At 32.5% G+C, this 25,703-nt stretch overlaps 3 protein-coding genes across 5 annotated transcripts in view; 2 read left to right on the forward strand and 1 right to left on the reverse strand.

Moving 5' to 3' along the window:
• Positions 1 to 95: 95 nt before the first annotated feature.
• On the forward strand, positions 96 to 1,686 carry LOC122515140 (SREBP regulating gene protein). 2 transcript variants are annotated; one of them, XM_043632356.1, is made up of 4 exons: positions 96 to 527; positions 611 to 883; positions 975 to 1,193; positions 1,319 to 1,686. In XM_043632356.1, exons 1-4 carry the CDS (start codon positions 420 to 422, stop codon positions 1,640 to 1,642), a joined length of 924 nt encoding a protein of 307 aa, XP_043488291.1. In that variant the 5' UTR covers positions 96 to 419; the 3' UTR covers positions 1,643 to 1,686. The 2 variants fall into 2 exon arrangements, with proteins under 2 accessions (XP_043488291.1, XP_043488293.1); XM_043632358.1 differs by having other exon boundaries at positions 1,322 to 1,686.
• Positions 1,687 to 1,769: 83 nt separating this feature from the next.
• The window catches only part of LOC122515141 (phytanoyl-CoA dioxygenase, peroxisomal-like), a 31,210-nt gene continuing 7,276 nt past the window's right edge, over positions 1,770 to 25,703 (reverse strand). Inside the window, exons 1-6 of one of the 2 annotated variants that reach the window (XM_043632360.1) lie at positions 22,830 to 22,880; positions 2,848 to 3,036; positions 2,553 to 2,789; positions 2,266 to 2,473; positions 2,028 to 2,186; positions 1,770 to 1,943 (exon numbers count right to left, since the gene is read on the reverse strand). In XM_043632360.1, the coding sequence (XP_043488295.1) occupies positions 1,803 to 1,943; positions 2,028 to 2,186; positions 2,266 to 2,473; positions 2,553 to 2,789; positions 2,848 to 2,984 (882 nt within the window). In that variant the 5' untranslated portion in view covers positions 2,985 to 3,036; positions 22,830 to 22,880 and the 3' untranslated portion in view covers positions 1,770 to 1,802. Of the gene's footprint in view, positions 1,944 to 2,027; positions 2,187 to 2,265; positions 2,474 to 2,552; positions 2,790 to 2,847; positions 3,037 to 22,829; positions 22,881 to 25,703 lie in introns of those variants that run through there. The other variant, XM_043632359.1, reaches the window with a different exon arrangement.
• Positions 3,339 to 24,183, forward strand: LOC122515138. Its single transcript, XM_043632353.1, has 10 exons — positions 3,339 to 3,911; positions 17,770 to 17,911; positions 18,415 to 18,614; positions 19,679 to 19,816; positions 20,123 to 20,429; positions 20,743 to 20,991; positions 21,154 to 21,385; positions 21,450 to 21,686; positions 21,911 to 22,191; positions 22,941 to 24,183. The coding sequence occupies exons 1-10, from the start codon at positions 3,880 to 3,882 to the stop codon at positions 23,259 to 23,261; spliced, it is 2,139 nt and encodes a 712-aa protein (XP_043488288.1). The 5' UTR covers positions 3,339 to 3,879; the 3' UTR covers positions 23,262 to 24,183.

Genomic DNA, 25,703 nt, shown 5'->3' on the forward strand with positions numbered 1-25,703 from the left:
AACTAAGAAATTCATTTAGCGACGCGTTTCTCAGGATCTTAAATATTGTTCTTTTAATAAATTGCATATCTGTTTATTTGATATTAGATAAAGTGATAAAAAAAAAATATTATCGGTAATTGCGTACAATTGAAAATAAATATTTTACTAATTTTATCAAGTGCATATGTATCGGTGTGATATAGAAAAGTGCAAAGGGAATATAACCTCAATTTGTAATTAGATGAAATTTGAGAAAGATGCAAGTTGATATTTTTCATTATGCATGAATGTAATCCATGCGAATAATAAATGTTGGAAAAACTCCTTTCGAGAAATATCTGGATATACAATGAATTTAATAAATCGTTGTGGCATACCCAATCGATAAAAATGCATCAAAGTTTAGAGTTTCGTGTTTAGTTAGGAAATTTATAATCATGGCAGGATACACGGGATTAGTTCGAATCATTCGTCGACGTTTAGTTCTGGGATTGATATTTACATTGTCGTTAACTTATTGTGCTTTTTCTTTATTCCGCAATGAAGTAAGTAATACTTTTTTATAATATTTCTCTATCTGGTATATATATATATATATTTAGTAATAAAATAATGATATTTATTAAAGAGAAGAACAATGGCATTGGATAGCGATCTCGAAGTTATGATAATAAATGATAATAACGACGATATGATTTCTGAGGATGATCTTTCGTTTCAACGAGTTAAAGCATCTGGTAAACCCCAATCTTGGGATATGGATGTTCCGAACGAAGCACCGAACGAGGGTCAGAACGAGGTTCAAAATGAGGGTGGTCATGAAAATGCACTAGGAATAGATTCGCTTGCTAATTTCAACGATAGCGATTCGTCGAACGAACCTTGCCGCAATTCTATACAGGTATGTATATATATATATATAGATATATTAGGTTGTATGTTTATTAGGTATATTGTAACATCAATAATAAAATATAAAATCATTCGCATAGGGCAAAGTATTGATAGTAGACGAGCAAGGGGTGGTATGCGCGAGGCATGAACTTTTACCTAATGGATGCTGTAGCACAGAACAGAAGCAGGGATTTAAGAAGGAAGAAGGTGGTGTGATTACAAATCGTAAAGAAAGATACAGTTGTAAGACGTGTAATGCTCAAGGATGTTGTGCTATTTATGAATATTGCGTTTCCTGCTGTTTGAATCCTTCCAAGGTACCCTTTTTTTTATTTCTAATTTTATTTTTTTACATTTTTCGATTTTCTTGTTTAATCATTAATTCGTTACATTAACTTAGGTTAGTAAACGCTTAAATTGTAATTGTTATTATGTTTAATAGCAGATAAAGGGAAAGAAGAGCACGATAGAAAGTGGTAAAAATAATCCTAAAATAAAGGAAGAAGAAACGGTAAAGTTACTTCTACGTAATATGGATCGATTTCAAATTTGTCTTGCCGCTTGTCGTACTTCCAGTGCTAGCGTACGTCACGAAAATACCTATAAAGATCCTCATTCGAAACATTGTTATACCGTTCAACCACCATATAATTATCAACGACATCGTCGTGATATCAAATCAGTGAATAATAATCGCGACAACAACGATGCCGTTGTCGTTACATCTTCTTCTGTCGTGCAATTAATTATCCCTAACAAGATTTAATTTCCTTTCCTATCGTTAGTTTTTAAGTGATAAATTATTCTTTAAAATGGAAGGATAAAAAATGAAAAACCTTAGTAGAAACCAAACCAAAATAATAGCATGCAATCTAGTGTAGGCTAGATAATACTATAGTAGATATCGGCTGTTTATAAATGAAAATCTACAAGGAGGATCGTACACCTCGCACAAGCGAAGCTTTTAAGCTCCAAACTTCTGCATACGACAAATCTGTACCAGGGTATCGTTTGCGTACAAAATCTAAGATCTCATCTTGAATCAGTTTTTCCGCTTCATTTTCGGCCTGTTCAAAACATATTTTTTTACATTATTTTCTTTTTACGTGAAAATAGGAAAAATAGAGCTAGAAATATATATATATACATACTTTAACGTAATAACAATCGGAGCCAGCGTAGTGACAAGTAATGGCCTTTCTCGTTCTCGTGGATTGATTTACTCCAGATCCGTGTATAAGCAAAGGATGGAAGAAAATAGTATCGCCAGGTTGCATTGGTACGTAGATTTTTTCCATTGGTTGAAAATCCTTAAAAACGTTATCCCCCAAATTCAATATTGTCAAGTCAAAGAAAAATATAAGAAGAAAATATTGATTAATTACATACCAAAATACCGTGATAAAACTTGTTAACCAGATTTGATTTGGAATTAGGAGGATAATTGTGTGGATATAATTTGTCGAGTGTATGAGTTCCAGGATAAACGTAAAGGCAACCGTTAAGACGATCGCAGGGTTCTATCGCAGTCCATGCTGCTACCACCTTGTCGGCCGGTCGGAATGGAAAATAATAAAGATCTTGATGCGGTGGATGTCTGAGAGTTTCAATCGTTACAGTTAGAACGTAGAAAATTTATTTATTTAGATTATATTTTTCTAATTGTGTTTACTTACGCACTAGAACCGAGTCCAGCATCCGGTGGTTTGGCTATAAACATACTATGCACAGCCATTATATTAGGACCCGTGAAACACTCAATTATGTCTAGCAATTTATCATGTTCGAGATATTCTCGAAAAGTTTCGTCATAATTAATATCTTGTATCTTGTTGACTATTTTCTTATTAACAATATCTCGCATAATCGTGATCATTCCTCGTTCGGCTTTCCCGGTAATGATATCTTCGTATCTACAAAATAATATCGTTTCAAATTATCCTTAATAGATCATCGATCTTTTTGTTTTACCTATTCAAACATTTGTCCCTTATACATTGCGGTATAAGATCGGGAACTAATAAATATCCATTTTTTTCGTAGAATAATCGTTCCTTGAAGGTCAGGCGATCGTTGTTTTTAGTATAACGGAATTTCGGTGATTCCATTGTTTCTATTTAGCTCAACGAAAATGACAATTTCTTTAACGATCGTAAAATACTGAAAAAAGAAAAAAAGAAAACGAGAATAAGAAGTCATAAGAAATGTTCGTAGAAATTCAATTTCGAAACGTTGAAAAAATACTTTTATCGAATATTATTATATATTATTGAAAATTTAATATTTTATTTAATATTAACCATGAATATATATTATTGAAAATAAATATATATAATTAATTATATATATTTATTGAATATATTATAATAATATTCAATATATTATTGAATATTTGTTACAAATTGTAATATACAAATTACAATTTGTAAAAAAAAAAAAAGAAAAAAGAAAAAGTACAATATTTTTAACGAGTATGATTTAATATAGGATAAGAAGGAATAAATGAATAATTGTTAATGATAGTTAATAAAAGACCCGGAGTTTGCGCGTTAAAGGTTTCTCCATTTGAACGTGCGCGTTACTCGGCATTAGCACGTGGCATCAAAGGGAAGGATATCAAAGGGGGTGGTAGTGTTCTTTCGAGGCAAACGGCGACGACCCTCGCACCTCGTCGTTGCTTGTGAAACGCGCGCGCGACCGGTTCGATCGATCAATCGATCGATGATTTTATTTTTATCATTATCCTCATCCTTATCCTCATCCTCATCCTCATCCTCATCCTCATCCTTATCCTTTTTCTCTTATACTTATACTTTTATTACGTCTCGTTATTTTTAAAGAACAGCAATGGGGGGTGGGCGGGGGGTTTAGTGAAAAATAAAAATAAGATAAAGTATCTTTCGATTTCGCGAGTGAAAGAAGCAAAATCAGCGTTACGAGGTACGATGTTGATTAGGAAAAGTCGAACAACAACAACCTTGAATTATCCCATGATTTACATCGATGTACTTGTGTACCACCGTCATCCTTAAAGGGTAAGTGCGTACGATCTCTTTTTTCTCCGTAAATTCTCGTAAACAACAGGTGTTCCTCGTCTTATTTTGTTTGCCAATCTCTTTCGTATAACTCGTGTTTATTTCTCTCTCTCTCTCTCTCTCTTTCTGTGATATTCGTTAACGTTAATTTATCTCATAATCTTGATTTTCACTTGGAAAAGAACGAAGGAGATTTTTGATATACTTTCGAAATAGTTGAAATGCATTTTCGGTTAAGTACTTTCATAAAATGGAAACGAGTTTACGAAGCTAGACAGACAAAATCGATGTACATCGCGTTAATAATGAAGAGGGAAGGTCTTCAACCTTTGAAGAAGCAACCGTGCCATAGGACCGACCTTTGCAATCTAGATATACGCACAAACATATACGTTTGTAGTTAAATATACATATATATCTAGCAACTTTTTAGTAGTAGTAGTAGTAGTAGATTTATTTAATTTTTTTCTTTTTTTCTAAAAGTAATAAATCGAACTCTCTCGTTCCCATTTGTTTCTTAACAAACCAATCCTGTTTATATTCTTTTTTTATTTCTTTTGGAACCGTAAAGACTAACCGTAAAGATCGTCGAGACAATCATAGTTGACGGATATGAACTTCCGGTGTGCATTAGTCGTCGCAGGATGTCCTTACCAACATAAGTCAGGATATTAAATACCCCATAATGATGGTTTATCGATATTACAAATTATCGATGTATCTAACGTGAATTATTTTAACGAAACAATCTTTTCTCTTTCATTTATATATATATTTTCTTTTTTATGTTCAAACTAACGTAATCAACCGGTTTATATATATTGTACGATATTATTAATTATTAATTATGTCTTGTTTATATTTTTATACGATTTGTTTAACACCCTTATACCTTTTTATTTTCCCTTTCGTTCGTACAAAGTTACGTTACTCGAGAATAAGAAGAATCTTTCGCGTAAGATGCAAATGAGAAAACTTTTCGAAGAAAATGACGAAGGAAAAAGGGGGAAGGAAGGAAAATAAAAAAAAAATATAAAGAAGAAGAGAAAAGGTTGTGCATAAGCAAGATAGCCGACTTGGCTTAGGTAGCGGATAAACTACTTGGCTAGACATCGTGGCACCCCATGTCGCCCATCCAACCCGTTTTCTGAATCACGATCAAGAAATGTTCTTCCTGGCAAGAACATCTTTCCTATTTATTTGGAAAAATTCAATCGTAACGAGTCGTTCCAGTTCTTTAACACTTTGATGCACGACGAACGTGTGCACAACTTTTTTTTTCACTCGTAAATATTATAATATGTATTCAAATATCAATCCTATAACAAAGTAACTTAATTTTTGTATGTTTTTATATTATGCGTTATTCGTTTATTAATAAATGTAAACAATTTTTGTGCAATTCGATGCGTAAATGTGAACTATAGGACTATTCGAGTATCAATTCTATAAGAAAAAACTTAATTTTATATATTTTTATATATTTTATTATCACGTTTAATCGTTTTTGCTCGACTTATCATTAAAATCATTTGTCATTTTGACGCATTAAATAAATATGTTTAACTTTACGCATTAATAAACGTATTCAAGTTTTCATTTAAATCGTGTGTACACCCACCCCGGTGAGATACAATTTCAAAGTAATACTTCATACAATTGAAAAAGAAATCAAATTTCTGTGCTACGTCGGTCTTTTCATTTTGTAAAATTCCATATCTCAAAAGATTAATGAAATATTCTCTAGCGTGGACATTAATTTTCGAAATGATTTCTCGGAAATTAATTTACGGAGATGTTTCAATCTACAATCTTACTTTTCTAATTTTTTTTTACAGTTACATTTATACACGTTTTTAATTAACATTTCAAATTTGTCCAATGGATTTTATTGCAAATTCTACACGTTACAGAATATTTCCCAGATTATTTAACGATGTATATATATATATATATATAAATGTTTTACTATTATTTTTAATTTTATTCGTAACAAATGTATTTATCTTATATTTCATTCGTGTTACGAATGTATTACAGAAGAAAAAGAAAATAAATGTCGACGACAAATGGCGAGGCTTGAAAAATAAGGAATTTCGATTATTTCGAAATAATTTTCCAACGATAGTCTTTGCACGTATTCCACGTGTCTTGTAAAATTGCAAATCGATCTATCGAATAGTCTCCGTGAAAAATGCATGCCAGCTTTGAAAAATGTTGTTTAAAGTTACTCCTGCAGTTTGTAGTTTCTATGGAATCATCGCGTACGCACAAACCCGTCTATCTATCTCCGGTTATTTTAACGAAGTTCACTTTGAAATTTTTCAAAATTATTTTCGAGATTTCGAACTATATAAAAAAATCAATTATTTGATCGGAAAAAAAAGAAAACTAGAATATTACTTCAACTGAAATATATATCGTTTTATATGTACATACAATATCCTTTTAAAACGTTCGACCCAGTAAACGATACTTTAAGAGAATCAGTTAAATTTGCAGGAAAAAAAAGAAGAAATATTCTTCTACGGGAGAGAGAAAGAGAGAGAGAGAGAGAGAGAGTAAGAAAAGTTATTACCAGCAATATAAGTAGAAAAAAGAAACTTTTCTTTATAATAGTTGGAGAATAAAAGTTGTTAAAGTTTTTGTATTTCACGGTACGTACTCTTGAAATGTGATTTTTTCCTTTTTTTTTTTTTTTTTTTATTGAATATTTCGAGAACGATGATAAAATGTGAAAAAATTGATTTTAGTTAGAAAATGTAGAAGAAAAATTTCATCAATCTTCGTATCTAAAAGCAATAAAGAAAAAAAAAAAAAAAGAAAAAAATTACGTCAACGTCGACGTTAACGTAATTTTTTTTTCATTCGGAATTTAGTTAGAAAATATTTTATCGCGATATACGTTAGTTAAACGTTCTTAAGAAACTTTTCTATACATACATGCATACATACATATATATAGAAAAAATAAAGTAAAAACATTTCTATAGTTCGATCGACCGGAAGAAGAATTGAGATTCTTTCGAAATCTTCGAACGTTGAAAACTACTTAATAATAAAAACTTTTCGAAGGAAAAATTTCGAATAAAGATTATCTCGATAAAAATGATCAATATATTTCTACGTAATAGATTCGAGTCGTTCTAATTCTATTTACAAAATTAAACGCGCAAAACTAAACTTAACTAAAATAAAAGAAAATTATATCTATGAAACAAAAAGAAAAAAACAAAGAAAGAGAGAGAGAGAAATTTTCTGACAGAGGAAAACGTAGGCGCTTCGAGGGTAATTCGTAACTAGAGTAAAGTTAGGTATATTAAATTAAATTCGACGAGTGTCCCTATCTCGTACGATTTATAGGACAAACTTCGACGAAGTGATTGGCGCATTGGTGAACGAATTACCGTAACCAACTACCGGGAATTGTTGGGGAGGGGGTAGTAGGATCGAGTGGGGGGGTTCGTTTTGCCGCCAATAACCTTGTAGGAAGCACCAACGAAGAGAACAAGCTACAGAATAAACTCTTTTGCTCGACAAACTTTATCCTTAAAGCCTATATAGTAATATACTCTCACTGTGTGTATGTGTGTGTGTGTGTGTAAGGAAAAACCTTACCCATTCCTTTGTTTTCTTCTTTATTCGTTCTTTAGAAAAAGGGAGCCTATTTACGCGTAAGGAAAAAAAGAAAAGAAAAGGGAAGAGATCAGAACAAGTTGAAAAGTGTGAGATCCTTTATTGGTTGATTTAACGAAAGTAGGACATAAAGTTGAATCGATATATATATGTAAGTTAGTCGTTCACTTTCAATTCGGTATTCGGATCGATACGTCAGCGAAACTTGTACCTTAAAACTCTTATCTATCTGTGTTCATAGAAAATGGAGCTTAAGATTCAGTTTAAAGAGCTACGGGGGATCACGCTGACGCTGGGGATGCTAAAAGGGATGCTAAAAGGGATGTAATAGGGATTTAGGCACGGCAGGTGGCCGGAGATAAACGCCGAACGGGAAGAGTAAATGAAAAACGTGCCTAATTCGATCGGACTTTTACGATTGCTTGATCTTTCCCACCTCCCCCACCCCCTAACCCCTTTTCCCATTCGATAAATAATTCTTTACTCAACGATGCAATCTTACAACATCGTCTGAATATTTTTCTTTGTTCGCAAGATCAGATCTTCGATGAGTCTATGAGTATGCGATAAAGAAGTACCATTTTTTTGTATTTTCTTTTCGTCTCGTTCATTTAAATTCTCTTCATCGTTATTTTTCTTACATTCCGGGTATACGTATATGAGATTTTATTCAAAGTGTCTCGTTTCAGACTAAACAAATATTTTCTTTCGTTAAAGCTTTTGCATTAATTCGTTTCTGTGTTTCGTTTAGTATAATTCTACTAATAGAATATAATCGATTTTCTCAAATCTTATCCTATCTTCTTATCGACTAAAGAAGAAGAAATAAAAGAAAATGACGAGTTTCCACCTAGCTGAAAGACAATTTGATTCGTCTTGCATTTTTCTCGTCTTTAGTTTTTGTTCTTCGGCATTATCCTCAAGCAAGATAGTTCCTTTTCCGCCCTTAACATCATTTCCCGTTTCATCAGCGTTCACGGTTCTTTTCTTCCTTTCTTTCTTTTCCCTCTTTGAGGAAGCCGCTCGATGATTCGCCCGAGGCATCATTTCTTTCTTTCTTTTTCTTTTTTCTTTTCTTTTTTCGAGATAATCATTTTCTTTTTTTACTTCCTATTACAGATAGAACAATTTTCACTCGCAAACTTGTTGAAGAGGGTTGAAACTGCTGATACTACTACCACTACGCAATATACTTTACATTATATAAACGATATAACATTAATGTTTTAACAAGAAAATGTTGAAGATGTAATCTCTTAGTCAGCCAATTTAGTTGCTGGGACGATCACGATAAAAGATATCCTCGTTGTGAGTCGAAATTTAAAAGAACCAACCCTACTCTCCTTCGTTTGGGGATCCTTCAACTGATATTTCCACGGGAGAAAAGGAAGAAATTTGGATAGGATACTAAACCAGAGATTAGTATCAAACAAGAGACAGGAAAGGTTGAATTTATTTTGACTGGATTTAAGTTTGTTGATTTATTTCGAGGAGACGATTAGGATAAAACGGTTTCAATCCGTCGGATTGGATAAAACTTCGTTGTTAAGACACGTTACAACTATGGATAATTTATCTCAAGGTCAAATAACCACCCTTCTTCATCCATCCTCGCCTATTTTTCATTCTACTCTTCGATCGATTCGTCATTCTCATTTTCATTTATTATCATTCGGTGACCTCTCTTCTGTCATAGCAACCGTTCATCGTCACGAAGGTTATTTCTACGTCTTCGATAATCGTGACAGGACTACTTTCGATTTTTCTTTTTCTTCTTTTTCTTCTTTTTCTTCTTTTTTGTTTCAACGCTCGCGTGTCGATCGAGCAACGTTATTTATTTTCTCATACAAACAGGTTTATATATATATATATATGTATCTATCTTTCTACATTCTACTTTCTTTTCTTTTTATTTTATTTCTTTCCTCCTTTTCAATCATATTATATCCTATCCAACGACCTTGCTCCTCTTACGCTTAAGCTTACGCTTATTCGATGCCATAACTATTCTATTATAAAAAAAAAAAACAAATTATTAAAGCAAATAATCCTCGTTGCATCGTCACATTTTTCTCCTAATTTGTTCTTTTACGAAAGAAAATTTATTTTATTTTATCTTTCTTTTTGTTTTTTTTCTTTTTTTTTTTAATAGTATGATATCAAATTTTCCCAGAATAAAATTCCAAGTATTTCTCCTATGTTATAATTGGTGAACGTCAAAAGGGTTCGGAATGTCGAACGTTTTAGTAGTCAGTGTAGCAGTGATTCTTATTAAAACTTTAAACGAATTTTTCTCGAAACTACGCTTCATAGGAAACTCTTGAGAATGATTTTTCGAAAACTATTCAACCGATTTTGATGAAATTCAACGCACATCTTCCTTGTACTACCTGTTATTCGATGAACTAGAATTTTTCTGAAATTCTAATAAGTATATATATTTTTCTTTTTAAAATGTAGCAGAAATATCATGTAAAACTTCAAAATTGTGACTTCTTTAAGTTCTCATCTTACGAATTCTTCGTATATTTCGATTTTTCTAGTTCATCAGTAACGTACGAATGTATATTTTCAAAATAATATTTGGTTTTTCATCTATTTCGGACAATTACAACGGAAACTAGAATTCCACAACAGTTTGGAAACTACCGATGTGAAACTTTTCATCTGCAGTACATCCGCCATATTGAATTACAGAAAACAAAACTAATAATATAACGTTTCTTTTTCTTTAAAAAATAATCAAGACGTGGAATAAAAAGTGAGCGAAGTTTTAATAAGTTCACACAATCCTTTTTATTTGGAAAAAAAGAAACAGAAAATTGCCAACCTTCCAGATGGCTTTTTTTCCCATAATTTACGTAATCCAACTTGGTTTAACGATTTTTTCATTAAAAAAAAAAAAAAAGCTGACGACCGAACGAGTACCAGGGTTTTGTCGTTCATTCCATCCCTTCGAATTTCTAAAAATCGTTGAAGTTTGAATGTAATACTCGAATATTCGAATTGACACGCGACAACAATCGAACGGCAATCGAGAGGACAAAACACCGCTTTCCCCTGTCATCCAGTTGGATTTCATTTTTACAAGAAAAGTATGGGGAACGATGAGGGTTTCTGAACCCATTGGTAGACACACCTGACAATCTATGAGTTTCGAATATTATTCCATCACCGTACGTACAAAGTTATGGAAAACGTAGCGGAACAAACATGGGATGCTGTTGGTTGGTTGTTGTCGGTTCTCGAGAAGTCAAACCATTGGTGAAATCGATTATCGATTTCCCTACTTCACCCCCATTCAGAAATAGAGTTACTTTAATATCCTGACGTTGCCGCGAGAAATACGCGAAAGGTTCTTCTTTCCGATTTTCATTGAAAATATTCTTAACACTTGGAAACAACCAACGGTATACCTATTTCTATCAAAAAGGGGGAAGGTCAAAATGAATTGTTTTTTTTTTAAATTGGTAAGTCATTTAATACTAAATTTACGGTTGTTTTGTTCATTATATTTTAATGACTCACAAACATTATTTGAATGAAGGGTTGAATAGAGAGGAAGAATTAATAATATGTTTACGTATATTTTATTACGTAACTAAAAATCAATATATGTTTTGTACAAAATAATAATATATATAGTAATCAAATTTTTAATGAGTCAAATTGATTAAGTTCGTAAATCTAGTGTTAAAAAAAAAATGGCGACTTTTTCAAACGCATTTTTTAAAATATATATATATCATATATTAAAATATACGGTGTTATCCTATTTAAATAAAAGAAAATTATTCATTAAATAATTGACGCACAAATTTCATTCTATATTAGGATATTTGCTTTTTTTTTTTTAAATAGGTAGATATAGGTTATGTATGAAGTGTCGGTAGATTTAGTGTTAAATAACCTTAAAAGTGAAAATTCAGCAGATTCAAATCGGGTGACCAAGCTGACCAGGAAATTTGACCACTCCACGGCTTATCCACTTGTTTGGAAATCGTTCGTTTAAAAATTGTTTAGTCAGGTTAGTCGGTAGAAATACACGGAATGCCACCGCGCCATGCACAAATTACGTACGTTGTCTGATATCAAGTGGAATTTTTTTATGCACGAACCTTTTTTTTTACACTATTTTGATTTAATACACAGGATCCAAATTTTAAGAAGAAAATTGATAAAATTCATGGTTAATAGTATTACTTTTGCTGATTTTTTTCAAATCAATCTTCTATTTTACGATAAATGCAATATATATTTTTTGTTTAGACAAATTTTTGGTCAAAACTATTCTTCGGGAACGTATATATCGTATAAAAACAAAATTAGGTGCTACATTATTGCCAACTTAAACTTTCTCGTTTCGGATTTATGAGAACATTCAACGAATACAATTAGATCAATTTCGTAATTATCGGCAAATATGCAGGTAGAGATATAGACGCATGAAATATTTCTCCGATTGAGATATTTGGTTATTCGAGCGAGTGTTTAGAGAATGGAACATTCCACTTGATATTGAAATATCTTAGGTGTTCGAGAAATCTGACGTATTGTTATACGTTACGTGCTAGAAATGTCATGGTAACAGGTGTCGAGAGATTTCAAAGTAGATGTCTAAAGAAAATATCGATATTCTTTTATTATTTTTACGATTATTCAAGTTTTTTTTTTTTCTTATTATTAGATCGTTCGCATAGTTGAGTGCAACGATGAACGAGAAACGAATATTTCATTCTAATTTACGCCACGAAACATTTGCAATACTTTCATTTGCAATGAAAACTTCAATGAACAGTGAAACTACAACTTCCGTTTGGCCAAACATCCAAACACCTTCTAGCAACAAATTCGTTGGAAAATACAGGTAACTCTCCGTTATAACACGATTTCACTGTAACACGTTTCATAAATTACGGGGGAACCCTTTGTACAATACTGCATTTCTAAAGCACTGGATAATACGGATTTTTGCTTAACATATTTCAAAAATTAAATTATCTTCAAATAATGACCCGAAAGAGAAAAAAAATGAATTCATGGTCTCATGTAAAATGATTTCACATGACACATTAATTAACATTTTTTAGGAATCTATCTATCGTGTTATAGAAGGGTTACCTGTATTGATTTAGTACATTAGATTAAAAAGTTTCTACACTTTTGATTTAAAAACAAAATTTGACTAATTAATCATTTTCTTATGTTAATAAGGTTATGTTTGTTTTACACTTATCATTGTAACGTATCTTGTATTTACAATTCGTATGTATCAACGTCGGTATAAATTAGCTAGGATTTTTGCTGAGAGAGAAAATTGATCGTATTTTCTTCTATTAAAATAAAAAAAAAAAGAATTCTAATTTATAACCTGTACACATTGTGCGAGAAAGAGAAAGAGAGTTAAGTTTCGCATCCTAATTTATTTCACTCGAGAAAGACAGTAGATTAATTCAAAGAGTATCTCATCTTCTACTTTAGATTTATTCACGCATCTCTCGGTATCATTTTTCTTGCATCTTATACTCTCGTGAAAGATTATACCGAAAAATGATTGTAGGAAGAAGCATCGTCTTGGCAAATATATCTCATTAACCTTAGACAATTCCTTTATAATAATATTATAAAAACGAAACGTAACTGTATCCACAAGAAAGAAAGAAAAAAAGATAAAAAGATTTATATTTAATTGAAGTCAATTAAAATGATAAAATGCATTAGATTTAGTTTTATCTGATGTGTGTTTCAGGGAAAGATAAAAATATTACGAAATTTTATACTTTCCAAAAGAAAAAGGAGAAAGATCGAGTGATATTTTTATGTTGGATATTATTAATCATTTATTCTAAGAATTATCCTGAATTTTATCAACAAACTCGGGACACCACTTTGTCAACTTTTTTACTTTGTAACCAAGTAAAGTATTGGTTGGTAAAGTAACGATGAAATTTTATCGTAGTTTCGAAAATTCTTCGAAAAACTTTAAACCTTAGGAAAGGAATGGTTTTCCAAATAGTCCCTTAAAATGCCCAAAACAGGCATAACAGCCCTTAATGGAACGTGATGTTTTTTGAAGAAGATGGTCATAAAGATAAAGTGAAAACCTTTTTCAGTATCTTCCAAAAGAATTCTTGGTGGTACTGTAAATTAGGTAAATACGATTTATCCTTTTATCCTTTTTTTTCCTCTCAAGAAAATAATCTTCTCATTGTTAGTATCTTTATGACCCACCCACAATAAAAGGTTCATCACTATTCTGAACTATTCGGAAACAATAAAACCTTTTACGATCTTAAAACCCATAAACAAATGAATCTTGCTATAAACATATTGGATTGCATCTCATATACAAAACATACCCTTTCTAACATCTTTCATAGTTTTGTTCACTTTTCCATAGCTGATCTTACACACACACACATATCTAACTAACGTTAGAACTTTCCATATCTTTCGTTCAACATGATTAACACGTTCTAGAATATTTCATATTTTCTCACACACTTTCATTCCTTCCTATCCCACAATTAAAAACAATCAATTATTGTTAATGAATTAAATACGAGTCACATCATGGTCTGAAAAATCAGTGTACGTCACATACACATTATCTGAATCATTGTTTGAAGATAAAATTAGATAACGTGTTGAAAATTCAAATAAATTTGTGCAACTATATTCGAATAGTTAATCGAATGCTTGTTGCAAAAGCATACAAAAATTGTAAGAAATGATAATTAATTAAATCACATAACGTAATATTTGTTTCTTAGAAATAAATGATATATAAATGAAATAAATATATTATTTATTATATATATAATATATAATATAATATAATATATATATTATATAATATATTGAAACAAATGATATATAAAATGATATATATTTTAGAAATAAATGATTTATAAATAATTATTTCTCGAATAACTCGAAGAATTCTTAGAAATAATTGAAATAAAGTTTGTTGAGAAATCGTCAGAGAAAACGTCATTTTCAACCGAGAAAACGGTAATATTCTCTAATAACAATGAGGATACCTCGAAGATGAGAACGTCAGCGAATGAGGTATAATTTCAGGGCAGTAATTAAATCGGCCAGGAAATTATACATTAATATGATTTTGTTAACGCTGCGGTTACACGGTACACCATAAAGCTTCTCCCCCCTCCCCCTCCCCCTCTCTCTCTATATATTTTTCTCTCTTTTTTGCAAATCTTCGAGAAGGATAGGCTAATTTATTTAACAAACTCGTTACATTTGTTCTTCTTTCTTATTTCGTCGTTTAATTAAAAATCGAATTTAACTGGTTGTCGATTAATTGTAAATCTGACGAAGAGAGAAACAAATCTTTAAATGTAAATTATTCCAAGAAATCGATAAAAATAAATATTTAGATGTGATTGTCAATTAAATAGATTAGAATGGATCGGATAAATGAATGAAATATTAAGTGAAGCGTGCAAAGGTGCGCTTTGAATCGTAGAAAATCGATAAGAGCGAGAACAATCTTGAAAATTCAACTTTTTTCCTCCCCTCCCCCTCCCCCTCCCCGAATGGTAACGTTTAAATATATTTTCGTGATACATCGATACAAATTTGTATTTGTCTGTTATCATTATTTGTTTAAAATATTTTCTGACCACGCGATCACGCGAATAATATACACGCATATTGTGCATAAATTATATAAATAATATTGATATAAGTTAACTTTATTTTTTTTTCCGTTCTTTTTTTATTTTTTTCCCACTCCGCCCCCTACCCCTCATTGCACAGACTTGTACTAAATTTGCAGAAAAGAAAAAAATAATATAGATCGATCATTCGTCCATGCGAGAAAGAGTAACTTTTTTGTTATTTTTATTTAAAAATGTTTGGAAAAGTACAATCGAAGATAAAAGTATTGAAAATTGAAAAGTGAACGAATATTTACGTTTTACAGAATGTCATGCCAACCGTATAAACGTTCATGTCAAATTTTGTCGATTATTTTTCAATCTGACAAGGATACCAAGAAAGAAAACGCAATAATAATAATAATAATAATAATAATAATAATAATAAAACAGAAAGAGATAAAGTAAGCTAACACTCGAAATCAATCAATCGTGATTCCCTTGAGAAACATTCGTTGAGATACTTGTTGCGCGAAACACCTTGCACGTTGTACTATTTCAGAGAAAGGAAAATAAAATACGAGAGGAAATATCGATTGAAGGAAAAAGCATTACCAAGTTTCTAACTTTGCAGTCTCCTCAGCGATTCTAAACCTTTTCTCGTTTCGTTTCGTTTCGTTTCGTTTCGTTTCATTTCATTTCATTTCATTTTATTTCGTTTTCTTCGAAATTTTAGATTTTCAATATTTTACGAGACGAATATAATTTTCCTTTTATCGATAGCTGATCGTTTGAAAAAGTTTACAAAATCATAATATCAGAATATCTTCAATATCATTACGATGTTATTATCAATATTAATTTTGTATATTACCAGGCTATTATAAAATGAAGAAAATCATTAATGGCGAATGAGAAAATAATTAGTATTCCTTGAAAGTATAATAATATTTGATCAAAACCTTATCCTTCAAAAGTATCATGTTCATAGATTCCCTTAATCTCACTTCAACGTCTTATCGACACTTTTACCTCCATTAAAAAGTCATTAAATTGACTTACAACGGTTCCATTAGACCTTGAAAACACTCGACTTTTTAAAACCTCTGCACGGTTGTAGAGATACCCTCATTAGATGATAATAAAAACCCATCATTCAACCATTTCCTCTCCCAAAAAAAAACCACATATAAGTTTCACGTGCATCATTATATATCAATTCGTTTTCACTTTAAATGGAAAAATACAATTTTTGTAAGAATTTATTTTCGAGAGAAAGAAATTTTACTGATCGAAAATAAAATACGCGAATGGATCGAAGAATTTCGTACTTGACACGACAGTATTTTGAAAAATTTTGAGTAACTCGCGTAGGTTGAAAAATCTTGAGCCTAACACACGAAAGGATGGTTGAAAAGTTCTGAGTTTAACACACGAAAATGGGTTCAAGAGTTTGGCCGTTTATGGGTTTCCCACAGCGTGCTAATCTCAAAAGTTTTCAGTCATCATCGTGGTAGATTAAAAACTTTTCGACCCACAGTCGAATGTTACTAGAACTTTTGCCGAAAAACTTTTCAACCCTCATCACGTGATAGGCCTAAAACTTTTCAACCCTTCCCGTCGGTTGTTTTTCAAATTTTTCGACCAACTTGTTGGTAACCAATTTCACAAAATTTGTTAGCTCGCTAATTTCAACAATACGATTATTGTTTCATTTCGTAGAATTATTTAGGCTCGTTTTATTTTCTTAATTACCATAAACAACCGAGAGAGAGAGCCGATAATGAAAGTAGCAGAACATAGGCCTAACCAAATTACATTGTCCGAGTATTAGTGATTCCGAAAATAGTACATGCACACGCGCTTATGTGAGTGCATTTACTTTCGCGAGAGTTAATGTTACCATCGTTACACCCTTCGTACCTTTCCTTCGTTATACGTATAATGAAATTACCTTGAGTGGATAGTAGCAATACTTTTGTTCAAATCAAATTATTCATTCTTCTGATTGAATTCGTTCTCTTTCGTATTGATCAAAAGCGTAGAAAATCTATTATTATTATTATTATTAGTTGGCGTTAAGAATTCGAAAATTAATTGCAGTAAATATTAAATCCCACAAGTGTTCCCAAACCTGCACAAGATCCCCTCATTCGCAACCCTCCTACCCAATTTCGTTAAGATTTATTTTAACATTACCTTCCCATTCACGTTTCAGTCTACCTGATGGTATTTTCCCATTAGACCTATCACTTAGTATTTTATCCATACGTCCCACGTAACTCATTAGTGGTCCCAATAGAGTGGGACCTCAAATAGTTCCATTGTGCACATTTATATATCAAAAACCTGTTGTGACACTTTTTTCATATCTCTAAGAGTTTAACATGTTTCCTCATCACGTTTTACAACGATGATTTATTGAAATACTTTATTTTCGAACAACCTTAATTTTGATCTCGTCTTGTGATTTATTATTGTTTAAGATTATTTGTTTGTTTTCTTTTCTTTTTTTAATTGTTCAAATTATTTGTTTGTTTCTCAAACTCTTGCCCTTTTATTCTTTTGTAAGAATGACGTTTCAATTGATAAAAATCTAGGAAATTTGAAGAAACAAATCAGGTGGGAGAAAAGGGAGGAATGGGCCCTTGGGCCTTTGGCGTCCCTCTCATCCTTGGCTGCGCTTTGGGTCTTATCATTAACATCTACGTCCTACTCGTAGTTCTTGGTCTTGGTAAACAGGTAAAAATGAATTATTGTTACGTAAATGTCCACCTATTTCTTCCAAACAATATCAAAAGAGACAATTTTTCTAAATTTAACTTCTAAATTGTTCTTCCAAAAAAGTTTTTATTATTTCACCGCAATCATTTTCCTTCGGCTCATCTTGGATCTAAAAAAGACATTCGTTTGTTCGAAATAAAAGTAGAAAACAAAATGGCGGTAGCAAACAAAATGGCGGTAGAAAACAAAATGGCAGTAGAAAACAAAATGGCGGTAGAAATAATGTTCGACAATAATAAATGTCAACGTTACTTGTGAAACACGAAAGAAATTGGACAATATCAAGATTCACATGATCGTTTGATTTATTGTCCGAAATATTATATTTGGTTATCTTTTTGTAAATGATTATGCGAATTTTGACGTTCTTCAATTTCGATCTTTCACGGTAACTTTGAACTATTACATAGATAGAAATATGGTAATGAATATATAGGTATTAGGTGTCTTTAATTTCGTAGACGCAGCAGCAACAAACAGCAAACACGTTGTTATTGATTCATCTTGGTGCTGTTGAGGCTGCCGTGTGTCTGATATTACTAATCTTTACTACTACACCTTGGCCAGTAGCCGGTAGTAGTTGGTGCGTATTTCACGGCTTTCTTTTAGCCCTTTTACATCCCGTCGCATTATGGACCGTCACGGGATTGAATTGTGATCGGTGAGTACTTTTAAACATTTGATAATCCTATTTTATCGTTGGTTGCGGATAAACGTATGAAAAGAAAATCACTGAATTATTCATTACGATTTATACGTCAGTTATAAAGTATAGAAAAAAACATCGTCGAATTATTTCCATTTCGTTTAGTTTTCATTTAGTATTGTTATAGTATTAGTTTCGATCTAACGCGAATCACTATAAAAATCTTTCCTAAATCAACGTCGGGAATCTTTCATGTATCATCTTTTTCTCTCTCTCTCTCTCTCCCTCTCCCTTTTTTCTTTTTTAGATTCCTTTTCTTTTCCAGAATGTAGAATCGTTTAGTATTATTTCGTCGAGTTTTCCGATATATCGAGTTTCGACGCTTTTTCGATCAAAACTTTTTATTCAGATCCCCACCCACCCACCACTCCTATCTCAATAACAATGAAAACTTTCGACTATTGTTTTCATTCAACCCTTATTTCCCCAAAAACCCTTTACCATTATTTTATTCCAAATATTCTAGTTAAAATCAAATATATATGTAACTCGTTAGAAGAAATGAATTGATTATATTATTTACTTGGAAAACAATATCGTCAAACAAAACTTGTCTACGTAATAATGAAAAACTGTTAACGCGAATGTCTTATATAATGAACGATAAATCTAGCTCTGTTTTATTCTTCAAGCACCGTTGGCCCGTCGTCGTCATATGAGAACGATATAAAGGACAACAAACTCTTTGATAAGAAATGTCAATAATGACATTCTCTCTATCTTTTACGCTGTCAATTTTCTAGAAGAACGGTTTGCCGTTTGATATGGAGTATCAACTATTACATCCTCCTCTCTTTACTCAATTCATCGATAGTTCCATTAAAGTCAAGAGATAAGAGGGGGGTGAAACTTAAGATGGAAAAGGGGGAAAAAGAAAGAGAGAGAAAGACATACCCCGATGCTCTAAAAAATCATTTTTCCTTTAGCGAACGTATTATACCGAATTATTGAACTAACGTAAATAGTTATCACCAATTATATTGGATCTAGTGATTTATTTTCTTATTTTTTTTAAATAGATACTACGCCATTGCTGCCCCATTGCATTACACCGCATTGGTATCACCTAAACGAGTAATTGTCGGTTTGGCAGCTTCCTGGACGGGTGCTATTCTTTTGTGTTTACCACCATTCTCCGGATTGGTACCACCTTACAGGTAATTTAAACGATTATTCGATCAAAATAATTAACTCTTTACGTGTACGTTAAGAACAATGTGTGTACTGAACAGATATTTTATATGTTATGTGTCCGCTTTAAATTGTACACCTAAATTTGAATAATTTCTTTCTTTCTTAATATTTTTTGTTGGTACTTATCATATAGGCAAGTGATTATTTTTGACCAATCGCATCTAATTTTGCAATTTGATAATAATAATATAAATTGTTATCTTGATATACGAGTCATATTCAGTTGTTAAATTAGCCAATATCGGTAAGATGAAGATTTTTGTCGATAGGTACAGTCCAGGATTAGGTTGTTGCGCGCCAGATTTTGGAAACGGAAGTTGGGGTACCGCGGCTGCACTTTACGGTGCGATTTACGCGATTCTGGGTTTGGCATTACCGGCAATTCTCGTGACGGTATGCAATTTGCGAGTCCTGGGTATAGCCCGTTATCATCGACATCGTATCGCTAGTGCAATTTACGAAGTCACTTTAAGCGCCCAAGTGACCATCACCCATCAGCGAAATCCATTTTTCGTGCCCACTGTCACGGCACCCTCGGCTGGTGGCCCTCCTCGTTTTCACAGCGCTGCCAGCACGGTTCGTACACATTTTTTCTTTTTTTACACATCTATTTTTCTTCATTTATTTATAAAAATATCCTCAGGGTACAATACTTTTCAAGTTTGGAAAGTATCGTAATCAATTATTAACGTTCCGTTAACAATTCAAACGAACTGTGTCAACGTAATAATAAATTTAAGAGCTCAATGTTTCGAAAAGTTACTTTTTAATTTTAATTTATTATTAAGAATTTGAAAAAAAAAGTATTTAAAATTTGTTAGTTTTTGAGAGGAGAAGATAAATTGATTCTTGTTGGATAATAAAAGAAAAACATGATCAACTTTTGTAGGTTATGCAACTAGTCGGTTCACTATATTTGCTGTATTTTCCCTATTGCGGATTTATACTTTGGGAATCCTGCGGAGCCGGTAATCAAAATCGAGTACAGGCTCATCCTCGTTTAGCCTCGTTGGCATCTGTTCTTCTTGCCTGTTCTCCGCCCATTAATGGTCTCCTATATGGTCTCAAATCACAGACCCTGAGACGATCCGTACAAAATTATTGGCGAAAAAAGGCGACCAAGTCAGAATTGCAACAGGTAATTTAACTAAATACAATCTTACAAATCAACGGACTCGTTATGAACGATCAATTTTCTTAGGGAAATTATTCGAAATCAGTTAGGCAATTTAGCGAAGAAATTCAGCTGGAATAAAATTAAAAAAAACAAAAGAAAAATCATCGTTGGATTGAATTTTAGGAGATTCAAGCAAGAACACCGAGCGTTGCAGGTTCGAGAAGACCATCGGGAAGTGGAACCGGTTCGTTATTTCCCTTTCCCCCATTGCAACGACGACTGAGCGAAGCACTGTTAGCAATTGGTAACTGCAGATCGGGAAATAGCATCGAACAAGGGAATATTCATTTTCATCGTACGAGATTACAACCAGCAGCATCGTGTAACACGCTTAGAGTACCGTCGATGGAATCAGGTAAAAATAATATTGGTCTGGTTACGAATGATACCAAAATGCGAGAAACATAATCGTTTAATAGGTGAAAGTGGAAAATTGGTGAGGTCCAGCGCTAGCGCGGCGAGTTTAATGGGGCCCCATTACCGTGGCGATTTTACGGGAAACGAGATTGGAACTAACCGTTCCATGTCTACGAACGAAACACCCAGACGTAGTCCAAGAATTCTAATAACGCGTGCATGCAGTGAAGAAAGCCAAGACGGTGGGAGCCCACTTCGGAAATCTTACTTTCCTAACTCGGGCCATCCACCCTGTGAAAGTACATTTGATTTATTTCCTTCATCTTATCGTCGTTTCTCCCATCCATTATTACACTTTGCCATACAATAGAATCTCTCAATTAGATATCGTCGAATTTTCTTCTAATAAACCATTTTTATCAATACATTCGTCATCAATTATTCTATTGTATAGGCAAGTTAATTTCATCTATAGATTATTTGCTAAGCATTATCATATTATTTTCTTTAACGATTTACCAAGAACGTAGATGGAGATACTGTAGTACCGGAAGCGATAGTAGTACTGGAAGTAGCGAAACTAATGTTTGGACGACTGGGGTGGCACAAAAAATGGGCAAAAATAATGTCAAAAACATGGCGGACGTTTGGCCAGCCAGTCGCAGATTAATACGCGTTAAAACGCTAGAAGAGGATTCCCTTTCGATTGGTATAAGGCCTAACAACAACAGCGAGAGCAGCGACACAACTGATACAACAGCCACGACAACGACGACAACATTACCGATCAAGACGCGAACTCTCGTAAGTACAAAATTCATATGACTCATCATACTGATCCTCGTATCTTTCTCTCCTCTTCGTGCATATTTAAATGATCACTTTTTGATTTTTAATTATCTTTTATATTTAGTTATTATTTTTCATTATATTTATTGTTTAAGCACTTGCAACGATAAATCGTGGTTACGAGAAGCAATAAAATACGTTTACGATAGTCTGTAGTTATTTTCTGTATTTTGAAGTTTACGTATTTTCTAACAATTAGGATTAGCCAGTGGTAAACAAACTTATCGTTTACGATGAATTCCAAATTTGCACAAAAATTATTACACAAAACGATAATCTGAAGTTAAACTTTATTACAAGTTGTAAAGATTATATCATTAACGAGCAACCGATAACACAGAAACTAGAAACTGTGACTGAGTTTACTTCCCATATTGCAAATATTTGGAAAATTGCAGAATGTTGCGAACGCTAAGCGGCACTGATGTCGTGCACGGTTTCAACAAAATTTCTACGTAAATATCGTACAACGTGTATAACGAACACGTATTTCACAGAATCCCCAAAAATTTTCTATACGATCAAAGAAATTTCATTAAATTAAACCGTAACGCGTATTATAAGAACATATTGTACGAAATAAATCAAATTACCTTTGCAGTTTATCCACGTTACGTCTGTTTCATAACAGTCCATCGATAAGACCCTTTTTTCAATAATTTCAAACGAGAATAATAATTGATAATACTTCAATATACACGCAGGAGGAGGATGATGAAGAAATCGACGCGAGGAATAGGAAAGAATCGAGAAAAAAAGGGGAAAGGAGGGATCAGAGCGAAAGTGAGAACAGTTGGAGCAGCGTGGAAGAAATCGAAATGAAAGAAGTGGTAGAGAAGAAAACAAAAGGGAAGGGAGTGGAAGAAGAAGACGAAGTGGGAGAGGAAGGGGAAAGTGAAAAAGAGGAGGAAAGTAAAAAGTCGGAAACGTCTCGAAGAAAGAGAAGAATAACGCATCATTCCGAGGAGTCCGAAGATCGAGATGATTCAGCACAACTTAGGCCACTTTTGACTCCCACTTCTTAAATTGTTGCATCGAAATCGAGTTTTATTTTTCCTCCAATAAGATCTCTTCGAAAATTTGACACGCATAATATAGAATATCGGATACCGGATATCGGTAAACGATAAATTAACGAGAAGATCAGTAAAATCGTAACTGAAACTAATGTGTGTACCCAGTATGAGGTTAATAATACGTTCAACCGTTTATTCGCACCCACGTACGTGGTAAACGCGTTAACAATAGTTTATTTTGACTCGTTTACTCTGCCCTAACATAACCTAGAAAAAAATTCGATCGTATACTGCATTTACGTAATCGATTGAAAACCGGTTTATATTTAAATTAGAAAATAATAAAAACTAGACGTTAAGTTGTTTATTCGAAAGTCCATTTTTGTGTGTATAATGAAACATTCCTAACTATAAATTATAAGTAATATTTTTTGTAAAATATAATTAAAAGAAAAAGATAATGATGATGCTAATAATGGTATTGGGATTACTCGAATATATCGTGGGGGGGGAAAGGAAGAAAAAGAATCGACTTTCGATTTAAAAAAAAAAAAAAAACTACCTCCGACCTATTACGTAATAACACTTCGCGTATCCCTCCCGGGAAGAATAAATATTTTTTCAAATATTCTTTCTGCGATATAAAATTTTTCTTGGCAACAGCAAGGCAAGACGACGGTTATCCCGATGGCCTCGATTATTTTCTCGATCGAGAAATGAAAAATCGATACTAACGAACGAAACTAAACCGATCTCTGTGACCTCGTACCGAAAATGGACAAAAAAAAGGGAGAATCCTCCTTCCTCCCCCCCCCCTTCTAGGTATTCGAGAGAAACCAACAACACATATAGTTCCTACAAATCGCGAATTAATTCGTTGCAAGAGAGACAAACGAAAAAATATAAAGAAAAAAAAAACAAAAAGAAACAATCGTTAACCGATCATTAAAAAAAAAAAAAAAAGAAAAAAAAACCATTTGTTTCCATTTCTATTCGATTTCTTTCCTTTTCTTTGTTCTTTTTTTTTCTTCTTAACGACGCGCTACGCCAATATTTCGATATAAACGATACAATTAATTGTAAAATATAGAAAAATCATTGATTAACTTAAGATTTTAGAGATACGTAGACGTTATTGCTATTAAATAAATGTTTAATAGCGAGAAAAAAAATCTTTCCTTCCATGTAAATGAAAATTCGAATCTTACTCGAATGGATAAGACAATATATAGAAAGAGATGAAATAATAAAGCATCATTGAAGACAGGTGTAATAGAATATAAACGTAGGAAAATAAATTCTATTTCTATCGATGAATTAGATCAAATGAGTCTAATTTTTAGGTATTTTGTTCGTATTAAAACGTATGATCGATGTTAGAGATAATCGTATGGCACAAGGTCAAACGATTCTCCTATCGCGTGCTATTAGTCCTTTAATAATCTTCTAATGACACCTAATATGCATACATATATGTATCGAGGGTGTATCCGGATGGGTGGTACAACCATTTTTTGCATGTTAAAATAAAAATCGAACGATAAAGATTATTTTTTTTTTTCATCGACGTTTTTTCTTCAACACAATTTCACGTTCCTTTTGTTCGATGAAGAAAATCGCGTGTTGAAAATATATTTGATGGGGGTTTTACTATTATTAATTATTTCTACAATTACTCAAAAGAACAAAGCGGCGATGATTAATCTAATGTAATTTCTTCCATGTTTCTAACAAAGAATCAACCCCCGTTCGAATGGGGGAAAGGAAAATTAATTTGATCACCCCTCCGGATGGTATATACGCAATCCTGAATAATGTAAACCTATTGTTATATAATGGCTTCTTCTAAAAAGAATTGTTTCACGTTAGAATTTTAATTGACAATTAACCCCCCCCTCCGATCCCTTCTTCCCAACCCCCAAGCCCCGTTTAATCATTAGCGAACGATGACTTTAGAATAAAACGTAATTACATTGAGAATTGTGAAACAATGAACGGGGCCGGCGTCACGATTCATCGTGTTTTTTTATTTTTAACATCAAATCCGATATAATTAATATGCGTGTGCGATAATGTGTTTAAAATATTCTATAAAGTATTCGAGATTATATAATGATAATTGAATATTTTTTCTAAACTAATATATTTTAGTTTTAGATGAATTAACTGAAGTAACGCGTAATATGCCTTTCTCGTTTCTATATTTTTGTCTTCTTTATTTTTCATTGTTTTTTTTTTCTTTCTTTCTTTCTTTTTTCTTGTCTCCGAGGCTTTTTACTCGAAATTATCGATCGCAACTACCGCGAAATCAAATATCCGTCTATTAACGTCCCTCGCGTTAAAATTATTTTTAGCTTATCGAGTTCGGTCATACTCGGTCGACTCGCGACACTATTTCAATTAGTATGGATAATCGAGTTTCATCTCAATATATCGAATCGTTCCTAATCG

The sequence above is a fragment of the Polistes fuscatus genome, unplaced genomic scaffold, assembly GCF_010416935.1.
Source record: "Polistes fuscatus isolate 324 unplaced genomic scaffold, CU_Pfus_HIC Scaffold17, whole genome shotgun sequence".
In the NCBI taxonomy this organism is placed as follows: domain Eukaryota; kingdom Metazoa; phylum Arthropoda; class Insecta; order Hymenoptera; family Vespidae; genus Polistes; species Polistes fuscatus.

What these genes read in the sequence shown, in the direction of transcription:
- LOC122515140 (XM_043632356.1), top strand. Translation starts at nt 420, where the DNA reads ATGGCAGGATACACGGGATTAGTTCGAATCATTCGTCGACGTTTAGTT. An exon ending in CTTGCCGCAATTCTATACAG is followed by an intron (nt 884 to 974) that starts GTATGTATATAT and finishes TCATTCGCATAG; the next exon opens with GGCAAAGTATTGATAGTAGA. An exon ending in GCTGTTTGAATCCTTCCAAG is followed by an intron (nt 1,194 to 1,318) that starts GTACCCTTTTTT and finishes TATGTTTAATAG; the next exon opens with CAGATAAAGGGAAAGAAGAG.
- LOC122515138 (XM_043632353.1), top strand. Translation starts at nt 3,880, where the DNA reads ATGTACTTGTGTACCACCGTCATCCTTAAAGG. An exon ending in ACCACCGTCATCCTTAAAGG is followed by an intron (nt 3,912 to 17,769) that starts GTAAGTGCGTAC and finishes ATAAAAATCTAG; the next exon opens with GAAATTTGAAGAAACAAATC. An exon ending in GGGCCATCCACCCTGTGAAA is followed by an intron (nt 21,687 to 21,910) that starts GTACATTTGATT and finishes CGATTTACCAAG; the next exon opens with AACGTAGATGGAGATACTGT.